Source organism: Peromyscus californicus, unplaced genomic scaffold, assembly GCF_007827085.1.
Source record: "Peromyscus californicus insignis strain IS unplaced genomic scaffold, ASM782708v3 Scaffold_9__1_contigs__length_137607984, whole genome shotgun sequence".
Classification (NCBI taxonomy): domain Eukaryota; kingdom Metazoa; phylum Chordata; class Mammalia; order Rodentia; family Cricetidae; genus Peromyscus; species Peromyscus californicus.
Window position 1 is genome coordinate 39700315 of NW_026294617.1, and position 21818 is coordinate 39722132.

The 21818-nt window shown below is 41.1% G+C and overlaps 2 protein-coding genes across 17 annotated transcripts in view; one reads left to right on the plus strand and one right to left on the minus strand.

Moving 5' to 3' along the window:
• Mbnl1 (muscleblind like splicing regulator 1) overlaps positions 1-21818 on the plus strand; it is a 172795-nt gene that overhangs the window by 14329 nt on the left and 136648 nt on the right. For 3 of the 16 annotated variants that reach the window (XM_052731946.1, XM_052731948.1, XM_052731950.1), the window contains exon 1: positions 11358-11581. The exons of 2 other annotated variants lie outside the window; for them this stretch is intronic. The gene's annotated coding sequence lies outside the window, so the exon portion shown is untranslated. Of the gene's footprint in view, positions 1-8068; positions 11203-11350; positions 11582-21818 lie in introns of those variants that run through there. 11 more of the 16 variants (XM_052731949.1, XM_052731951.1, XM_052731952.1 and 8 more) reach the window with 9 other exon arrangements.
• On the minus strand, positions 10949-11908 carry LOC128106028 (basic proline-rich protein-like). Its single transcript, XM_052731330.1, has one exon. It carries the CDS (start codon positions 11906-11908, stop codon positions 10949-10951), a length of 960 nt encoding a protein of 319 aa, XP_052587290.1.

A 21818-nucleotide genomic window follows, 5' to 3' on the forward strand; every position in this document is an offset into this window, starting at 1 on the left:
TGTTGAGCCTGAATTACCAGGTTGTTTGGCAATGAACAAAATGATGTCTTTGGCTACTTCCTTCTCAGTGAAGACAATTCTAGTTATGCCACAAGTTTGTGTGTGCTCTGTTTCTTAATACTTTAGGCTACTATCTATGTACGATTAGGTGCCCAAGGTGTCCTTTATCTAAACATACTAAAGACTAACCTAGCAAAGCCAATATTTTATTGCCTTCATGAAATACTTGGTATTTGGGGACCCTGAAAGTTACTTTTGGTTTCTAACAGACAGACCCACCAGAACATTGCTTGGATAAACAAACTTTAAGGATCTCCCAAGGGGAAAAGATGTCCTGACTCAGTTTCTAGTTTAAACTATCTTTAGAAAGCTATGCTACAGGAGGAGCAGTGTGGCCAGCCTCTTTCATACTGTTAGCTTTTATTTAATTGTAAAGAGTGAATGACAAGCAGGAAAGTGTTTTTGTGGAGAGTGGGCGTCTGAAGCTGTGGAAGGAACTTATGCTCTGCATGGGAGTAAGCTTGTGGGTGGCAGTTATAGACTAGTTGAGAATAATCATGCATAAATATCTCTACTGTGCTGCCTTGAAAGGATTCAATACACTCCTATTATAGGCACTTGATATATTATTTGAAATAAGCACATATTAGCTTATATCTAGGAACAGATAAATGGTAACTACACCAAGGACAAACAATTTTTAAAAGCACTTTTATCTATGACAAAACAAAAGATAACACAATTGGATATTCATTTTTTTTCAAATACCATTTCAAAGCTTGCATGTTACAGTCCTTGAAAATATTAAAGGGTAGCAGCCAGTGTTTGTCTGTTGGTGTCACAGCTTTAAAAGATTCACTCTGCAAAATGAATTAAACTGACACCAAAAACCCCAGCAAGGGCCAGGGTGCAATAGTAATAATGATCAGCCACAGATTGCTGGCAACCTTGCCCTGAAAGACTATACAGATTTCTTGCCAGTTAACAGAAACAGCCAGTATTTCACGCAACTAGTATGAGAATTCTGTGCTTAGAAAAGAAGAGGGCTTCAGGCAGCTAGATGTGTAGTGCACATATTTTGATGACAAGTATGTCTATAAGTCTAGACATTTGAATCTGATGGCAAAAGAGGATGGGGGTGGTGGTGGTGGTGGTGGTGGCGGCGGTGGTGGTGGTGGTGGTGGTGGCAGTGGTGGTGGTGGTGGTGGCGGCGGCGGTGGTGGTAGTGAGGCAGGAACAATGGCTCAGTGACCGAGTACTTACTGTTTTCGCTTAAAGAATGCAGGTTTGGCTCCTAGCACTCACATATCAGCGCACAACCACCTGTAACTACAGTTCAAGGAGCTCCAACTCCCTCTTCTGATTTCTGAGAGCTCCTGAACATGTGTGGTGCATAAACATTTACTCAGGCACACACACACACACACACACACACACCACACACACACACACACACACACACACACACACACACCCATAAGGTTAAATTTATACTTTTCAAGCCTACCATAGGGGCACATGCCTTTAATTCCAGCACTTGGGAGGCAGAGACAGGTGGGTCTCTGTGAGCTTAAGGCCAGCCAGATCTAAAAAGTGCGAGTTCCAGGACAGCCATGACTGTAACATAGAGAAACCCTGTCTTGAAAAAAAAATAAAATAAAAACAAATACAAAAAAAATACTTTCAAAGAGATAATTGTCTGCTTAGACCTATTAGTCATACACATTTCTTTCACATATTCCAAATCCATCCATGTGATTTATGTAACTGGTCATAACTTATGGCTTCAAAATCATTGTCATTGCTAGACTGAACCTTCCAAGGTGCTTGGAATCTACTCTTGCTCACCCTATGCCCACAGCCTCTAGGGGAAGCAGGGGTTATTCCAGCCATTCCATTTCTTGTAGCCCAGATAGAAAAACTGATGGCAATAACATCTAGCGTGAAAGTGCATCATTGTCTGGTGACGTGGTAAGCTACGACTTGAAAGTTTGAAAAGGGAAAAGAATGCTCCTCCTTGTTTAAGGACATAGAGCACTGGGAAGCTGCAGGGTTAGTCTATTGTAGTTCTGTACTTCTGATGCCCTTTGAGGAAGCATGAGCATTCAGATCAATCCAGTCACAGCTGGTGGGCCAACTGGACTGATGGCGAACTCACGGTGCTGTACATTTAGACCTGAAACAAAAACTTCAACTGAAATCAAGTGAGGCATTTATTAATTTGTGTGCATGATTTAAATATGTAAATGTGTTCAGTGAATGTCTAAAATGTAGTAAAATATACGAAAGTGGTTTTGGATACTTCTTGTTTGAGTACATACAAGAAAGTGTCAGGACACACTTTCTCTGACACTCTGACATCTCTCGAAGGGTTTTGGGACATGTTTCTGTAGCAGAGATAAGGCATGGAATTCAAAGCAACAGCAACCTAAGCATTTAAAAACATGTAGGATTATCTTCTTCATGGTCTCAATGGTTAGTCTAGTTTGCTTTTATGCCCATGGGCCAATAGTACATATTTAATAGAGTAAACCTGCTTTGTTTGCCTGAGGAGCACCAAGCAAGTGTGAGACTAAAGGTATTCTTCCTTCACCAATTCTGCTCTCCACAGCTATCTTAACTCCCTAATTTACAGAAGCATATGAACACCACTTTGCCCAAACTATTTTCCTACAGATACTACTGTTTCTATTGAACCAAATAAATCTTACTCATCACATGCAGAAATGGAGCAGACCAATGGATTGCTCCTGATCCCGAATGACTTGCATTTCTGAATTCTAGCTCAGCAGCAGTAAGCTGTACACTGGAACCATCCAGGGGGCTTTATGATATCAATATGTTGGGTTCACTCCCAGAAATTGATTCTGTTAGTCTAGGCTTTTGCATATTGATCCAAAATGTTGACAGCCACAGGCCTAATTTCAGCTACCTCATTTCTAACAGCACCTTGTCTACCTCTGTGAGATTCAAAGTCATGTTAGAATGTCTGACATCTGAAGATTCACCTGCTTCTATTTCTCCTTTCCTTCAGCAGGGAAAGAAAGGGTGAGAATTGTGGGGAGGAGTCTGTGAAGGAGAGGAGCTGGTATCCGTCCCCAGGGTGCACAAAGCCATTTCTATTAGCAGTTCATTAGAGCTGACAAACTGTCCTTGGTGGACACAAATGCTCTTCATTCTTGCCATAGTGCAAATGACCTTGATCAGATAATCTCCTATCACCTGCTGAAGATTTGTGACTTGGGTTTAAGGAAGCAAGGAGAGAAAGCTGCAAGGCCCCAGGGGACTTACAGAAGAAATGCCAGGCTCCTGCTCTCTGGCAGCCCAGCCTCTGGGAAACAGGCATGACAAACAGACTTCCCATAGGGCAATATGATTACTCTGAAAACCACACTTCCCTTTCACATTGCTGGGTGATGAGTGTTAGCAGTCTGCATCTGATCAAGTCACTTGTCTGTCTCTTGGTCCTTCATGACTTTTTCTCTGATTTTATTTTTCTTCGCCATGAAGCTGTTAACAGTTGGTGGATAATTCTACCACTCACCAGTGGCTTAGAATCCCATGAGGACCAAGGCCTGGCCCCACCCTATCCTCTTTGCCACCTGCTTAGCACATGGTGAGCATGTAGGGCCTGTTGAACTTAACTGAACTGGTGTATTCATTACAAGCTTTCCCATCTGTATTCTCTCCAAAATTCTCTCCACCTCAGACTAATAGAACACCCTGAGGAAAACAGCAGCCATAAATCCTCACATATTGTCAAAGATCAATAAATAATTGTTAAATGGATTAATAAGCAATGGCCAGTACATTGATATTAAAATCAGGGGTTGGAGACATGGCAGTTAAGAGCATGTACAGCTCTTGTAGAGAACCAAGTTTGGTTCCCAGCATCCATGTCAGGGAGCTCACAACTGCTGAAATCTCCAGCTCCAGGTAATGAGAGCTTTGGCTTCTTTGGGTAAGTACACACAAGTACATACATGTGCTGGCACACACACAACACAAAATAATAATTTATAATTATATCTCCCAGTTCACATGCTGTTGAACAAGGTAAAGTGGAAAGAATGTGTCTATGAAACTTGTATCAATTTTTGAGGTGACAAAGTTTTGTCTTAGTCAGAGGATTAAGACATCCCTTGAGACATGGTTTAAAGACATTTTAAGCATTTCAGGGATCTCAGAAGAGTGAGAAATAATAGGATGGTACAGTTGATGATTCAGTCAGACACACAGACAGACAAATAAACACACACAGAGAGAGAGAGAGAGAGAGAGAGAGAGAGAGAGAGAGAGAGAGAGAGAGAGAAAACACAATGGAATGAAAAAGGACAGAAATGTAGAGTACTATAAATCAAAGGAAAGGAATGTCAAGCATGAATAGGTACTCAATGAAAAATAACCCTGGCGGTTGTTATATTTGTGAGTGTCAGTTTTAAGAATTAATAAGGTTGTGGCCATGTCTTTCAAAGAAAAAGGTCACAGACTTTTCTACAATGAGCAATGTTAATAACATATATATATATATGTATATAATTTAGCTCTTTCACATACTATAATCCTTTCATACTATAATCCAAATGTATACATATATATGTATATATACTGTAATAAAAGAATTACCAGGGAATTCTGTATTTAGCAGCACCATATAATTTCATAGCATAATAGAAAGTGTTTCACAACATTACATATAATTACATAGCGTAAGCAAAAATAGATGAAATGTCTACTTTGGCCTCCCCACTATCTGTTTTATGTTTAATTGTGTATTTTTTATTTATATAAAGGCCAATGTTACATATTGTATTATTTCAATTATAGCCCCCCACAACGTGCTTTTATCTTAGATACATTTGTTTAGAAATCTGTCATATCTTACTATTATTCCATGACTTTAGGAATTCCATGTGGAATTTTGTAGATGAGGAGGCTGGATCTCTTATTAATTGGGAAGCTTTGGTCGGAGGATCAACTCTGCAGCCTCTATCATATATACATACATACATATATATATATATATATATATATATATATATATATATATATATATATATATATATATATATATGAAGATGATGACTACCATGATCAGCATGAGGAATGGCACTTGTTCCATACGGTTATATCAAAAATCAAAGTTGGGCCAGGGAAATAACTGGGTGCTTCATGTGCTTGCAATGTGTGCTGGTCCATTTTAACTGTCAGCTTGACATAATCTGGAATCCCCTGAGAAATTGAAGGAGGAATAGTCTAGACCGGGTGGCCTGTGGGCGTGTCTGAGGGTGTTCGTCTTGATTGTTAATCGGTATGGGAAAACCTAGCCCACTGTGGATCCTAGCACACTCTAGGCAGGGACCCAGACCTCATAGGAGAGGAGAAAGCTGGCTGAGAGCTAACATGCAAGGACCTGTTTCTTCTTTCTGCTCTTGACCGTAGATGTGAAAGTCCAAGTGATGCTGCTACCTGTTTCATAGTTCCCGTTGTATGTGTTATTTCTAAAAATCCCTGCAATGATGTAAGGGAACTGTAAGCCAGATCAACCCTTTCTCCCTCTATGCTGCTTTTTATCAGGTTATGTCACAGCAAAAGAAGGAAAACTAGGACACCTGTACGACGCAGCAGGCATGAGGATTGGAGTTCAGAACCCAAGCGCCTAAGCGAAAGCACGCGGGGCCTAGCAGCCTGCCTGTAATTCTGGTACTGAGCAGCCAGGGTCCCTGGATCTCTAGGTCAAGCTGGTGGGCTGAATTCGTCATATTTGTGATCTCTGGGTTTGACTGAGACAGCCTGCCTCAAAGAAGAAGGAGGCAAGTGGGTGAAGAAGACTCCCTACATCAGCTCATGGGCTCCATGCATACCCACATGCCTGGGAATGATTCCAATAGTCTATCTTCAGGAATTGTGAATTATCATTGTTATGTTGGTCCCAAATAAGAGATTGGTCACATGTAGAAATACCTGTTTCACTTACCTCAAAACAAGGAGGTGACTATTGCATGGCTTCAATTCCAGGGAGTAAATGCACAGCGCTTGCAGTACTATATGGCTAAAGATGTTTACCCAATCCCTTTCTATGGCTGTGCTTCCTTCTGCTTGCTTCTTCCACTTGCCTTTCTTGATGGCACTACTCTTTCTCAGCAGTGATGCACTTCCTGCCTTCTGTTCTAAGACTAGACCATATCAGAGGGCAGTGGAGAACAACCTGGTCATCTTTATCAGAAGCAAACCTGGGCCGTGTGTGCCTGCCCACCCCACCTCTATTATAACCAACACATTCATGTTTCCCATAGAGCCAAAATGTTGTGGTCATAGCTTTGCAGTTTGAGAGTGATTCGTTTATGATTCTTGTTTCCTCGTGCTCGACTGTAAATTCCTTGAGGTTAGGCAGCCCATTTCTGTCTACTTGCCCTCAGATAGCCTGTCTTACAGTGAGTTTAGCCCTGTTGTTTCCCCCAAGCAATCCTTTTTTTCCTCAGGACATGGCCGCCTCATGTCCTATGCAACACAATTTTCCATTTCTATCTTCTCCGTTTTACTTAAAAATGCTCATCTCCATATGCAACTATCCCTGTGCTTTCCTTTTATTTATTATTTATTTGCTTGTTGCTTGTATCCCTACCATGACCCTCCCACCCTGCTATTTGAATAAAAAAATCCTTTGAGGAAAGTCTGTGTTCACCTCTAAACACAGAACCTAGAAATGGGAAGAAGAAAAAAGGATGGAAGTCAAAGAAGGAGAGAAAGGGAAGAAGGAAGAATAGAGAAGGGGCAGCACCCAGAAGCCTAGCAGTTGATGCTCACATTAAACAGAGGAGACAGGCCTATGATAGGACTTCACATTGTTTCCATTGTCTTAAGCACAGAGGACGATCCTGCTCTGCTTCAGTGAACTGTCTTCCTGTTAAGAGAGCAGGTGTTGTTCAAATCTTAGATGGTCTTTTAATAAAAAACCCAGAGCCAGATATCTGGGTGAAAGCTGAAAGACCAGAGAAGCAGAACAGCCAGCCACTAGTTCTTACCTCTACGAAATCCTCAGCCTAAAGAGAGTGAGTTCCTGTTTCCTCACACCTTTTATACCTTTCTCTGCCCTGCCATATTACTTCCTGGGATGAAAGGCATGTGTGCTTCCCAAGCAAAGGCCTGAGCTCTCAAGTGCTGGGATTAAAAATGTGTGCCACAAATGCCTGACCTCTATGTCTAATCTAGTGGCTGGCTCTGTTGTCTGATCCTCAGGCAAGTTTATTAGGGTGCACAATATATCACCACAAGCAGGCCGGTGGTCCCCAACATCTGCCCCTACTATCATGCCATGCTACTAAACTCTTCATTTTAATATATCCTCAAACAATTATACACAAGACTTAACTTTTAGGTAATGTAAGAAGTACATGATTAAATCAGTATTTGAAGTCTTTTAATTTTATAAACATTGAAAATATATTGATTTTATATGAAATTAATTTTTTTGTAATTCATACAATAATCGGTATGTTTCATATTGTAGTATAAGAGATGTATTATCTATATTTAGATAATGGGCATTAAAAGAACTTTGTGTGTTGAAACATCTAATTACCCTTGAAGATAAACAGACAAATAAATAGATTCATATAACTCTGTCAAGTATAGATATTCAGTTGTGAACAAGTTTGAATTCAGACTACAGAAGAAGTTACCTTTTTCCTGGTATGCAATATAAATAACATAGGTACAAGTGCATAGGCTTAACAGTGCTTCTCCATACAAGTGTTTGCATTGTTTTAATTACTTCTAAAAGCTTCTTATCTTAACTATTTTTACCTAAGCATGATAAGGAAGTGTAGGAACTGGGGCTGGGTTCTAGCTTTGATACTGTCATGCAATCAATTATTTTAATCAGTATTATCATATCATTTATTATATTGTATTATCATGTATTATATAACTACATTATTATAAATAATTATTTTATCCCAGTATAGTAAAAATAAATTATAGATAAGTGTTTCAAAAAGTTTTCATATTTCTATTTTTACAACCATTTTTCTTAGGTTTAGATGACATAGAAGGAGGAGGCAGAAAAGACATTATATTAAAAGGTAGTGGGAACTACTGAGCTGTGAATGCTGTACACAGAACAAAGAACACAGAGTTTATAACATAAACACTCTTACATGGGTCTTAAAGACTTCCATTTGGCTGAGAAAAATAAATGTTACTGTTTCTTTTATCTATATTGTTGGAAAACAAGGAGCTGATACTATCTGCCAAATCCATGACTGTAGTCCTGTTGGACTCATTGGTATAATTAAGACTTGAAAGGACTGAAATAGCTCAGGAGCCTGCAGTGAACACTTTTTCCTTTACCTAAAAATGTAGTTTGATTTCATCTGAAATTGTCTCTGTAATTTCCCTTTCTTCCTGCAAATGACTGCCCTTTCGTGCTTATGGATGTGTGCACTCATGAGGCTGAAAACTCTAACACCTAAATGGTCTCCCTGAAGAAGTACTAGTAGATTCTAAATGGGGGGCTATTAGCTTTTTATTACTGTAATGATTTTTTTAGTAGTTTCCACAATTTGAAATGTGGCTCAGTGGCTATTGGTAGTTGAAAGCAACATGGTTTAATATTTTTAACTTTTGATTTTATGTTTGTTTCAGTGGTTCAAAATTTTAAATGATAACAGGTGAGGCTTACTCAACGGCAATGTTGTTTCAGACCTTCATTTGTTTTGGCTCATTTCTAAGGTTTACATTGGCTTGAATGCTTGATCATAACATTCTTTTTCTCTTTATCTTGTAAAATAACATTTTTTTCTTTAACTTGCTTTGAACTAGAATGTTTATTCTATTGTTTCTAACATTTTAGTGCCTTTCTTGAATTTCTTTTTGTTCTATTTGATGAAACAAAATTTGTGTCTGTTTCAATTTTTTTTGTTGTGTTGTTTCTAAAAGTTCCCCAACCTGGAGTATTGCAGTAGACAGCTTCCCCTCTTGTGCCATACATAGGTTCAAAGTCCTGTTTTTCACTATGTTCAGTTGCAAAGGGCATGTTTTCTAGCATGTGAGAAAAAGATCAACAAGTCCCTAACTTGGAAGTAGCTAGCAGTCTGAGCATAACTAAATTAATTCCTCAGACAGGATTAGGTCTCAGCAGCTCACTGTACGGTCTGAGCAGAGGGGCATGGATGTTAACACAGCAGGTGCAAAGGTAGCCTGTGCTATCAGGAAGTCAGGGTTCTTTCTGTTGGTAGAAAATGGGAAGCAACTGAAAGGCGAGTAGCAATCTAGTAGGCTAAACTAGGAGCTTGGGAGTCTCCCAATGCCCCTCCCTTCCTCAGTCCCCCGAATGAGTCACTTTTCCACTGTGTCTACACCCATTCACCCTTCCTTTGCCAACATCCCTGAATACACTCAGAGTCACCCTCTAAGCATTTGCCAGAGATCTTTCTAGAATGCAAGTCCAGACACTCCACCCTATCTCTCTGGTCCTGCAAACTAGTTCATCATGGTTTTCTGAGTAAAGTTGAAGCTCGTGGCTTCCTCTCCTGCCTACACTGCAATCTCCTTTTACAGAAAGGGATAGAGAAGACGAATGCATTGACTCCACATGGAATTGAACAGATAGCTTTCTTGCTTGTCCTCTGCCCTTCTCCACTGTTCCAAGGGCCCACCTCCATCCAACTCCCTGTGCCTAGGTGTATGTACATGTGAAGGTCAGGAGTCCACATCAGCTATCTTCTGAAATTTACTTTCCGTTTTATTATTTATTTATTTTTTGAATGTCTCTCATTGAACCTTGAACTCAACCGTTGGCCAATGGCCTCTGAGAATCTCCCATTCTCTACCTCCTTTCCAGCACCGTGGTTAGGGAACCTTGCCTGGGCTGCTTTGAATTTGAACTCAGGTCCTCATGCTTGAGACCCAGTTTCTTTAAGAATGAGTCATTTCTTAGCCCATCAACTCTCTTTTTATCTTACTGATTTCTGCACATCTTTCAAGGCACTAGTTATAATATATAATTCCTCCCTTTCTCTGGGTCACTTGGTGTTGTTGTCTACCACCATAGCATTTAACTATCCAGCAGAAAGGATGGGGTTGTCTCTTCCCTACAATGCTGCTCACAAAGTACAATCCTTGTATAAGGACCCCCCACACCCCCGCATTCCTACCTATACTTAACATCTCTGCCATAGCCCACATTCCACCTAGCTTCTGAAATAAACGCTGTGAAGAAAGGAAGTCCCCGGGCTACGGTGGTTACTAATTGTCAGTTAGAAACTCCCTGTCCCTGTTCTCTGAAAAAAAATGTTAGGGTCATTTTACTTTGTTTCCATTGTTGGGGACTTGGGTACTTTTAATGATTAACACTGAGAAGTGGCACTAGTTAATTAATTAGTCCAGGAAGGGATCAGAAAGCAGGATTCAGCCAGTGTTTCACGGACCCAGCACAGGATCTATTACTCAGGTCTGTTATGGGTACGTCTGCAAACCACTTGTGCACCCTAACATCTTTCCTGACATTTTTACTCCTAGGAAAGCCGGCCTCACTCTCTCAGTACAACATACAGGGAGAAATCCTGTTACAGTTTGCATTCCCTCGCCCCTACTCAAATTATGTTCAAACCACGGAGCAAGCATTTTTAGTTAAAAAGCATCCTTGACCAAGTTATCAGAATTCCTTAAATTCACAGGAAATCCCGTCCGCAGATCTTCAAACTTTATCTCTTCTCAGAAGCCCAAGATTCTTTTCATTTAAAACCAAGTTACAGGACAGCACCCAGGGAACTAGGGGGCTGGGGTTTCATTTGCTCAGGCCGTTGCCCGGGGCTTGCTTGCGTGGGAGTACTTCTGCATCTCCTAAGATGTTATTTTATTTTCAAAGAGGGAGCCCTGCTTTCTGTACACCACACTGCGGAGTTGGAAGTAAGGGCGCCTCTAGACTGCAAGTTTTATTTCCTGGTTAGACGGGAAGGTGGCCTGGGTTTGTGCTTGGGTGACGATCAGTTTTCCCGCAGAACTCCGAAACTGTGGAGTGCTGACTGCTGGAGGAAGATACCCGCCAACACCCTTGCGGCTTCTTTCCCGCCCTTCGCCCTCCAGGTTCCAGGCAGTGCGGCGCTTCTGCCCCGGCAGGCCCGGCCGCTGACTCTAACCTTCCGTCTAACCTTGTGGGCCGCCCGGGCTGGGCGCGGAGCCCTCGGAGCTGGAGCGGCGGTAAGCGGCGCGGGCCCGGGCGAGCGAGCGAGCGGGCTGGCGGGCGAGGGAGCGGGCTGGCGGGCGGGCGGGCGGGCGGACGGGCGGGGGCCGGGGCTGCGCGTGGGAGCTCGGCGGCGGGCGCGTCCGCGCGCCTTCCTGGCGGGGCTGGCGCGGGGGAGGGGCCGCGCAGCGGCGGAAACCGGCGCGCGGCGATAAGAGGCTGCACGGCGACATGCCCCAGTCTCTCGCCGCAGCCCGACGAGTCGGGGCGCTCGCCATGCTCCCGTGACCCGACCCGGCCAGTTCTCCTTCCCGTGGCGGGCATCCCGGAGTCGCGATCCCACAATGCCCCGGGCAGTCGGGGCCCCGGCGGGCAGCCTGCACGGCCACGTGAGAGGTGAGTGGCGGGGCGGCCGCGCATTGTTCGGCGCTGCGGGCGGCGCTGCGGCGGCGGCGGCCTGGGGTGGCGCTCGGGGGTCCCCGGCTCGCACCGGCGGCGGCGGCGCGCTGCGGCTCCCGGCCCTGGCCCGCGCCTCGCTGCGGGCCCCCCGCGGGGCGCTGCGGGGACAGGACTGGCAGCCGGGGAGCGGGGGGCAGGTGCGTGGCCGAGTGCTCTGAACTCGGTGACCTCGGCCAGGGACGGCAGGGACGGCCACCGGCTGCGCGGGTCCCGGCCGCGCCCGCATCCTTCTGTCGGGGGGCTGCCATCCAGCACTGGCTTCATGTGGGCCAAGTATGTGCACGCAGAGGTTAATGCTCTGCCTGCCACCCATAAATTACGCATGACATGTTTAGCTGGGCTGCCTTATATGGAGAGTGCTGTATTTCAGTCCAGTGTGCTTTTTTGCCAAGTTTACAGGGCGGAAGACGCCCTGCTTTAGAGGGCTGCCGCTTTTCCTCCCTTTCTGGTCGTTTTGTAGTGCGTCACTCAAAAAAAACTGTAAGAAAAGTAAGTATAGAGCTTTCCAGGGTGGAGCCGCAGTAGGCTGGTCAAATTGCTTTCACGAAAAGTAGTCAGCATATAGACTGTTTTTTAGACAAAAACAAGAAAATATGTAGCCTTCCCTCAACCTCTTTAAAAAAATGCCCGAATCTGTTATTGTTAGTAATGTGTCATGGGAGAGTACTTTGATTCCAGAGCCTGTAACAAGAGAACCAAAAAATTACATATATAAAAATGGAGCTGAAGCCTTCTTGGCTAGCCCACAGCATGTTACAACTACAGGGGTGTTGAGACAAGCTTAAGTGTGTTCTTAAGTCTCTCTGGCTTGTAAGCCTATTTGGCTGCTGGGATGCTAAGATGGGTTTCGAGCAGTCTGCATCCCCAGGATTAAAAACAAAGTTAGAAGCTGCCTGGAAGGTTATTGACACTGTCTTAGGTTTCTGTACCCACCAGCACAGGCACAGACCATAGCAAGCGATTAATAAACTCTGCCATACTCCAAGGAATTTCATAAACAAATTAATACATGGAGAGGGGAGTCATAATTATGGCTTTTGGATTTGCAGACCTTCTGCAACGTGCTTTGAAATAGTACACCAATGGACATGCTATTCCTCTCTCCTAGGTTTCAACATAGTGTTTATACAAAGAACTTACTTAGGGCATAACTTTTCCACACCAGGCTAAGTGTCCCTGTCCACATTCTCTGCTGTGGCTTCAGAGTGCTAGTGTTGTTTCCTGGTCCTATTTTCCAGATAAAATTCTGATCACCAAGACAAGTTAAAAATGAAAGTTCAAGGACTGCAGAATCCTTGAAGAATTTAGTTCAGTACACAGGATGTGTTAGATAGATAGTTGGTAGCCTGAGACAATACGTTATTTCATAACTAGAGAAAGCACGTGGCTGTCACTTCTGTCTTTGCCTTCTTAAAAGTTGGTGACAGTTAAAGTTAAGTAGCTTTCAAGAAACATACCATGTCCTAGTGATCCTGTTTTGTGTATTTGCAGGGGGTTACGTTTTCTTTTTAATCTCTGTTAGGCTTTTTTTTTTCTTTTTTTCAAATCTAGACATAAAGTCTTTATATTTCTTTGTTTAATGAAGAGTTTCCTCAGTGAGAACTATGAAGTTGACTGTTGTGTTTCTAGAACAGGTTAGGTCAGCACCAGAAAACCTGTTCATCTGTTTTATAATTGCAGTCACTGAAGACATCGTGGCCACATTTTACTATTGGGAGAGACTTAGACAAACCTCACACATGCTTCATTTCATTTTCGTTTTTTCTTGCAAATTTGAGCCTAGGATGCACATGTCAGAAGGGAAAGCACAGTGTTACGTGGCTTGGGATATTACTGTTTGTGTGTGTACACTTCCACATTTGAGGCAGACTCCAAGTGGAATTCATTAAATTTTGATTCTAACATTCTGTTCTTGCTCAGGGCATGGAATTCCTGTGAAATGAAACACTTGGTTCTGTTCAGAGCAAGAAGAGATTACCTCAAGGTTTCTCCTTGAGGACGGAGGGGGTGGGGAGAAACATGCAGTGATAGTCCTCGTTGAGGAAGAGTGTGCTATTCTTATATAATGTTTCCAATTTTTGTTGTAAGTAAAACTGTTACCCTGCACTTATCACTGTCACCATACGGCAGGCCTGTATTTGATCTCTCCGTTTATGGAAACAGAAAGGTCTTGTTGCCCCTTCTGGCTTTCTGCTTGGTGGTAGATATGTGGACTAGAGAGCATCTTAGACCTTGCTTGGAATAAGCCCAAATGAATGGGCCACTAAGTTTTTTTTTGTTTTTTTTTTTTTTTTTTAATGCTTTGAAGGGCATTAGAGAAGGCAATGAATACGATAGTCAGGACAGTAGAGGAGTGAACAAAATATGTTCACTAGATGTTTGGTTCGGTTTAAGGTACTGACAGTGTGCATCAGGAGATTTTCAAGTGTCTGGACTTTTAGATCAAAATCTCTATCTTCCAGGAAGTTTAGAATGTGCTGGCTGGTACAGAAACTGCTAGCCACACGTGTTGTTGTATGCTTGAAATGTGTCTAGTTCTGAATATTGCTTTAAAGCGTGAAATACATACTGGCTTGTGAAAATTTTGTTCTAAGAAAAGAATGTAAAATATTTGATTAATATTATATTTATATAACTATGTTATAACGACAATGTATTGAATATTGGTCTTGATAGAGCATTTTATTATATTAATTTCCCCTTTTTTTAAAAAAAAAAAAAACTTTTTTTACCCTCCCCCTCCCATCCAAGCTACTAGAAAACTTGATATAACAAATATGGCTTGTGTTCTGTGTGGCAGCACTGTTTTGAAATAAAGCAAGACAGCAGTATTCTGAGAAAAAGCTTAAATTAGAGTTTGCTAGTCAAAATACACTAAAAGTGACTCTTATTTTTACAAGGTAAAGATGTTTATTATACACAGAAACAAAATGACTTGTCTTTCTCATCCATTGTAGCCAAAATTTGAACAAAAGTACTACCTTACATCTATTTTTATTTCCTCAAAACTACTATTTAGTTTAGAAAGTTAATGATGAGGTGGTAATAACAGAGAAAGACTTATAATTAGGAGGATAAGCTTAACACCTCTCAGAGGCCAGACTAGGGTATGATTGCTACTCTGGGATGTTTGGAAACACTATAGTTATCATTGTCCTGGAGTTACCAAACAGAAGCAAGTCAGTGAAACTTACTTTAAAATAGTTTTCAGTAAACAGCAGTTACCTTCAAATGCCTAATATATGTTTTCTTTTGTTAGGACAGACCTTCCTTAGAAAATAAAAACACCAAACAAAGCCAAACAAACTCACAGGGATAAAAGATTTTCACGTGTTTGGAGTAGGGCATTGCTTTGCATGCAAGGGAAGGTGAAGGGATGCTTCTCTTGTGGTGTTATAGGCTCTGAAGAATTGCTGTATGTCCAGTTTTTATAATCTGATCACATTCTTGAGAAAGCATCTGGCTGGTTAACAAAGCACAATGGCATAGGTCCTCGGCACATTCTTTTTGGATATTTTTATCACTGGAGTACATTTTCCCTTGCAAAGTGTTATGCTAAAAAAAAAAAATGTGGTTCTTTTCTAGCCACGTAAAGTTATGTTTGCTGATGTTTTCTTGATGGCTGTCAGAGGTACACAAGTTTTTTTTGGGGGGGATGGAAGCCATATCCCATATGGAGCCTCAAGGAGAATTGATCTTAGTTTGGTAGTGTGGTGTATCTGTTGTCTGCTCTAACAGGCATATTTCATAATAATGTCAACACTGTGGTGGAAGAAGAGGGGTGGGAGCGTCCCTGTTAACTGGTGTTCATTTCTGATGAGTCATGAGGCATATTCAGGAAGGGCAGGGGGAGAATTCATTAATTGAGAAGCAGATAGTTGAAAGGCTCAGTTGACATGCCATGAGATGTCTGTAGACTTTTTTTTTTAATTTAAGATTGGAAAATTGGTGTCTATATAGTGTTTTCATATTTATATGTATATATGTTTATGTCTGCACTACAGTTATATTCTTGGGAGAAATAAAACTCCTAGCATATCCATGGTTATAGTGTTGTACATATTATTACTTTTAAGAAAGCATAGCACAACTGCTATATCTCTTTTTTTCTGTCACAATTTTAGGGAAGTGCTTGTCACATGTGCCTCTGATAGCCAAGAGTCTTTGAAAGAGTTTTTTAATTTTATACAGTTAGAGTTCTTTTTGATACTTTCCCCACTTTTTTAAAGTTCTCACTTTAGGTTTCTGTGATTATTCTTATATTATCTAAAGACTGGGGGAAGCCATAGTGCATTGAATAGGCAGTTATTTGTCTTCCTAGATAGTTGTTTGAAGAAGGGAAGATATTTTTTTGAAGTAGAATTATGCTTCAAATAGTTTACTCCCTAGGAAACTTTGTTATCTCTCTTGACATGATTATAAGGAATAGAGAGGGTGCCTTTCATGCATCCAAAATGTGAAAAAAGTTGATGAAGTCACATGGAATATAGGCTTCTGTGAGTTGCGAACACAGAACTTGTATATTGAATGTTTGTGCATGCATGCATGCATCTCTGTGTGTGTGTGTGTGTGTGTGTGTGTGTGTGTGTGTGCATCATGGCGTGCCTATGGAGGTCAGAGTGTTCTCTGAGTGTTCCCTGTTGGAGTCACTTTTACCATATAGGTTCTAGGGATCGAACTCAGGCCCTCAGGCAAATTAGTCAGTGATTTATTTGAAAAAAATGCACATTTTTTCTGAAGACAATAGAAATGCATTATATTATTCAGAATAGTTATCATGAATGTGAAATTTGATGACTACTACTACTACTACTACTGTTATTACTACTGTGTCCATTCAGGTATCAGCTTCATTGGAGTCCTCTTACCTAGGGTCACAAAGTAAAGAGATTTTGTATTCCAAAGGTAATTTTCGATAATTATATTTTGACACTGAATTGCTCTCTCTTCCTTTAAAGTTTAGAAGCAATTTCCTAAAATATTACTTGTTTTAGAGGACTCAGAATTATAGGGTGATTGGAACAGGTTTAATCCTATGAAATAAACATTCCAAATGCTCCTTTGAAATACTAACTTGCCATGTAAATATGATTTCTAGGTAGACCATATTGTGGCAAACTATCAATGCAGGCTCTTCAAAAACTACTTGATTTGGTCAGTATATCCTTGAGGAAATGACATCTGGCTTGAGAGTACATGTGAACTTTGAAAGTGATACAGTGGTATTTCAAGGAATGTCTAGTTAGGATGATACTGAAGGTGTTGTGTTGGCTTGGTATTGAGGATTATATCTTAGCAGATGCTAAGTGAGAGCTCATGTGCCTGTGAATGGGCTGTAGCCCCAGCCTGGTCCAGAAGTTTGGAGAAAACAGAGACCAATTCTGATGCAGCCATGGCTAACTTAAGTGCAGTGGTGGAAGTGATCTCCAGAGACACAAGTCACGGAAGCCTCAAGTGTTCTTTAGCTTTCCAGCTTCACCATCCCTGGCCCTTTAAAGCACTCATTGCATCCATCCTGTGATGGCTCCCTGTGTTTCTATGTAAGATCTACACAGAGGAATTTGGTAGATACATTGTAATTCATTTATTTAGTTCTTTCATCTAGAAGATGTACAGTATTTTCCCAAATTACCTGAACTAGAACACTGGTAGTATTGTTTATTAACATTAGTGGACATTGCAACACTCCAACCTTTTCAGTCTCTGTATGGTTACAAAGGTCAGGAAAACCAAAATGGCAACTGTGGTGAAAAAAAGATACAGAGAATTTGTGGAAGAGCAAGCTAGATTGAGAGTATGGAGACAGTTCTACCGAGAGTGTGATGACAGCCTCAATATATACCCCAAACATTCAAGTTCAGCATACCAAAGGAGAAGGGATTTTGTTAGGGGAAATGACACTTAAGATATATAATGAGCAGGCAAGAGAGAAGAGCGTGTGGGCAAGGAGGCTTTAATCAAACAGTTACAATGTCTAACTTCTCAGGTTTCTGAGTGAAAGAAACAAAAAGGAAGTAAAAGAATAGCTGATGGTTTTGGACCCAGGTGAGAGTACTCTTGTGGATTTAAAAAACGAACCAAGAGTGAACAACCGACAGCAAACACGGCTGCCATTTTAAGAGGCAGTCTGCAGAAGGGCTGGTGAAGTTGTCTGATTCCTTCTAGAACTCTGGTCCTGACATCTGTCTGCATTAAAAAACAATTCTGAAAGACGAGGAAACAAAGGAAGCGACCTTTAAGAGAAGTGACATGCTGTCAGTGTAGCATGTCCTAAGCAGGAACTGTATTCAAGTTGAAGGGTACCTAAACAAGGTGATGAGCAGTACTAAGCAGACTGTGAACGCCGTCATCAGAGACACTTTGTGAATTGGACTTAGTATTAGAATTTGCAGACTGTTCACAGTTGTCTGTTTTAACCTTCTGTCCCACAATTATGCGTTAGTATTGGCGAGGATAGGAAGCCTGGCACACCAGCACCTTGTCTGATCGTAGAAGAAAGCTGCCTGCATGATAGTGCCTTTCCTCTTGTTACAGAACAGAGGAAGCAGGAAGGTGGTTACGTGAGCCAGTGGATGGAAGAAGTAGAAGGGAATGTACTTGTTGTTGGGGAAGGTTGTATGGAAAACACTAAGTGTTGGCTACCCTCTCAGCCTCTTCAAAAGGCTACTCTGTAGGTGTAATTCTGAATGGTCTTATTAAATAAGAAACACAGAGCCAAATGCAGAGTTAAAAGCCCAAGAGGTCAGAGAATTAGTGAATAGCCTTTAGCTTACCAGCCGCTGCAGTCCTTCCCCTGAGAAAGAGACCTACTTCCTGTGTGTCTGTCTTTTTATTGACTTTCTGTTCTGCCTTCTCATTGGTTGTAAACCCAACCACATGACCTCCTTGTCACTGCCTGTCTATACAGACCTCCAGGTCTCTATGGTTGGTATTGAGATTAAAGGTGTGTGTCTCCATGCTGGCTGTATCCTTGAACACACAGAGATTCTGCCTGTCATGTAATCGAGATTAAGGGCGTGTGCTAGAACTGCCAGACTTCTGCTATGGCTTGCTATTAGGTCTGACCCCCTAGGCAACTTTATTTATTAACATACAAATAAAATCACATTTCAGCACAAATAAAATATCCCCACACTACTCATTGTTAGTTGTTTGTTTACTAAATTCCGATTTAAAAGCTAAGTTTGAAAAGATGTAAAAACTCCCTAGAAATACCCTATCTAGGTTTGTTTTGAAAGTTCTCTGTTGAACACATTATAGGCAGAATAATAAAGACCTCACAGGTATGACATCCTTTGTTGTGTAAGTATAGTATTAAGTCAATACTATAATTTTATTTCATGTACTTACTGCATTTTATCTGTTTCTTGAAAAGAACAATAGATTTTAAAGAAATGTTTCCCCTTCCTTAGTCTGTGACATTATAAATGAATAAGTGACAATTATAAACATAATAGAAGTTGTGATGTGTATTGTTTTATAAAGTCTCAGTAAGTATTCTCTACAGCTATAACATAGATCGTAGGACTTTTGTCCTAAAGGGACATGAAGGACACACACACACACACACACACACACACACACACACACACACACACATACACACATACACACACACACACACGCATGTACATTCACATACACATATACACACAAATACATGTACTAGCATGACTAGGACTTTCTGGTTATTTCTAGAACCTAAAGACTTGATTTTTTTTTTATGTCCAAATTTTAACCTTTTAACATTTTGTCTTGCCCCCAATATTACTTAAAGAATAGAGATAAGAATGCTAACAGTTTGGAAAATGACTTATGTGTGTGCAATGAGGTTTTAAAGTAATACACACATTCCTCAGAAGAGCATCATGAAATAGCCCTGCTAATGCCTTGGTTTCAGGGATGGGGAAACTGGGTCATAGATATTTCAAGTTTATTGCACAAGGTTACTTAATTACTAAATAGCCCAAGGAGGACTTGAGCCATGGTAGTGAAGTTTTAGAATATCTGCACTTCTGGAAAGGATAAAAACAAATGAAATACGTGTGTTGGGGGTTAGTAGGTGATTTAAGATCATAGACATTTGAGATACTTTTCAAGGGTCACACTGCAGCAACACATGGGGAAATTTGTAGAGAAAGGGTAAATGGTGGGAGGGTAGAGAAAAAAGAGATGGAGGGAGGGAAGTGCAGGAAAGGAACAGAAAGGGGTCAGATGGCACAGGGAGACTGGCACTGCCTTGGCCACCGGGCAGCACATGCAGCCATGTGACACTGGAGAGCACAAGAAGCTGTTGGCGAGGGATGTCCCCTTCTGGGAGGAGTTGTGCTGCAGTGTTCCCAACGGGAAGAACGTGATGCACGGCAAGAAGGACAGATTGGTTGGGAGTAAGTGAAGAAAGAGGAGGAGGAAGTGTTTTGTGGTTCCATGAGGCATATCCAGTTATTAGATATGAACAGTAGAAGGGGATATGGCTTGCTATAGTGAATGTTAAGAGGAATTTAAAAATATACTGAGAGTTAAAATCAGTAAAATAATTTCTTATTTGAAACTTTATCATTGTTCTAATCATACTGGTCCGAGCACTGTTAGAATGAAGAACTGCAGAGCCTCACAGCTGTAGGGGCGCTTGCTTGCAGGCCCAGTGCTCAGTAAGCAGGAGCAGGAAGATACTGAGTTCAAGACTGACCTGCTGGGTCATCTAGCAAGCCCCTGCGTTAAAAACTAAATGCAAAACACAAACAAAAATGAAGGCTCGTACTTCAAAAAATATCAGTAAGACAGAAACACACAATTGTAAGTTTATCTAGGATTACAACTCGATTATTAAGGTGTGTCCAACTCTTAATGCATTTTCTTGCTGTGCAGGCACCTTTGAAGCACAGCTATAGTATGAAGACCACCAAAACCTTTATCCCATGTTTGCGATTTTACAGTAAACAAAGCTGGGTCTTTATGGGTATGTTGTTGTTTGCTAGGAAATGTCTTAGTGTTAATTAGGAACTTTGGTCCCTTATTACAGGCCATGTAGAGCTGCCATGTATCCTGTCCTCAGTGATAAACAAGGTGGCAGAGAGAGTCATGATAAAATGAGTTTGCAATGTGCTCAATGTGGTTGACATGTAGACTTCACTGACCTTGCTATTTTAGGGATGGTATCAGTGTAACTGTGGTATTCTTTCTCCTGAAAGTAAAAATCCTTAATAATCAGCCACTCTTAGAAACTGATAGTTGATTCTTATAGGGGGAAAAATAAGCATTTGTATTTTAATTTTATCTGGGTTTAGGAAAATATCTATGCTTGAAATAGAAGGCTTGACATTTTAATTTACCTGAGATTCTTTAATACATATTAGAAATAAATGGCCTAACATTGTTTAGTGTAGAATGATAGAAATAAGAGATTATGTTTTATTTAATATTTGTAGTGAGTCTCATAAAATCAAGACAATTTTCAGAAAGATTCTAATTGTAGGAACTGGGGAGACAGCTCAATGGGGAAGGTGTTCGCTGCACAAGTGTGAGGACCAGGGTTCAGATCCCCAGTGCCTCTATAAAAACTATCAGCATGGTGTCCCACAGTGCTGCCAGCCCAGCCAGCCAACTGGTGAGCTCAGACTCAGCGACTTGGTGTCAAAACCTTCAGGTGAAAAAGAGCCAGAGGAGAAGGATGTTACCCGCCCCCCATGCTTGTGAGCATATCCATGTGATATACAGCATACATAAAATACTCTGTGTAACTACTTGATGCTTTTTATTTCAGTAAACTCTATTCCATGAAAGGTAGTATATAATTGGCACTATTCATGGTTTTAAATATAGGATGTTAATGCAGAATAAAAGAATAGTGCTGCCATATTCTGCCTTTTTAATGTGTTGTCAGTTTTCTGAAAAAAAAACCCCCGCATTTATTAGATACCCTTTTTTTAACTATTAGATTTTTTTTTACCTAGTTTTTGTTTTATGCTTTACAGATACAGTGAAAGTGTGTGTGCTGTTGTTAAGCTTAGAGAGTGTTCTTGTTAACTAAGATTCACCAACGTGAACGTGAGAATACTTCCTCAGTTATTCCATCACTGTGCACATTTGAACTAGAGAAATTTGCTGTAAATTATTTGGAACCACCATTTGAACTCCAGTGTTAACATTCAGGAAAAATTGCCTTGTCAAGTTG

Coding starts and splice junctions, on each gene's coding strand:
- LOC128106028 (XM_052731330.1), bottom strand. CDS start 11,908: ATGAAGCCAGTGCTGGATGGCAGCCCCCCGACAGAAGGATGCGGGCGC.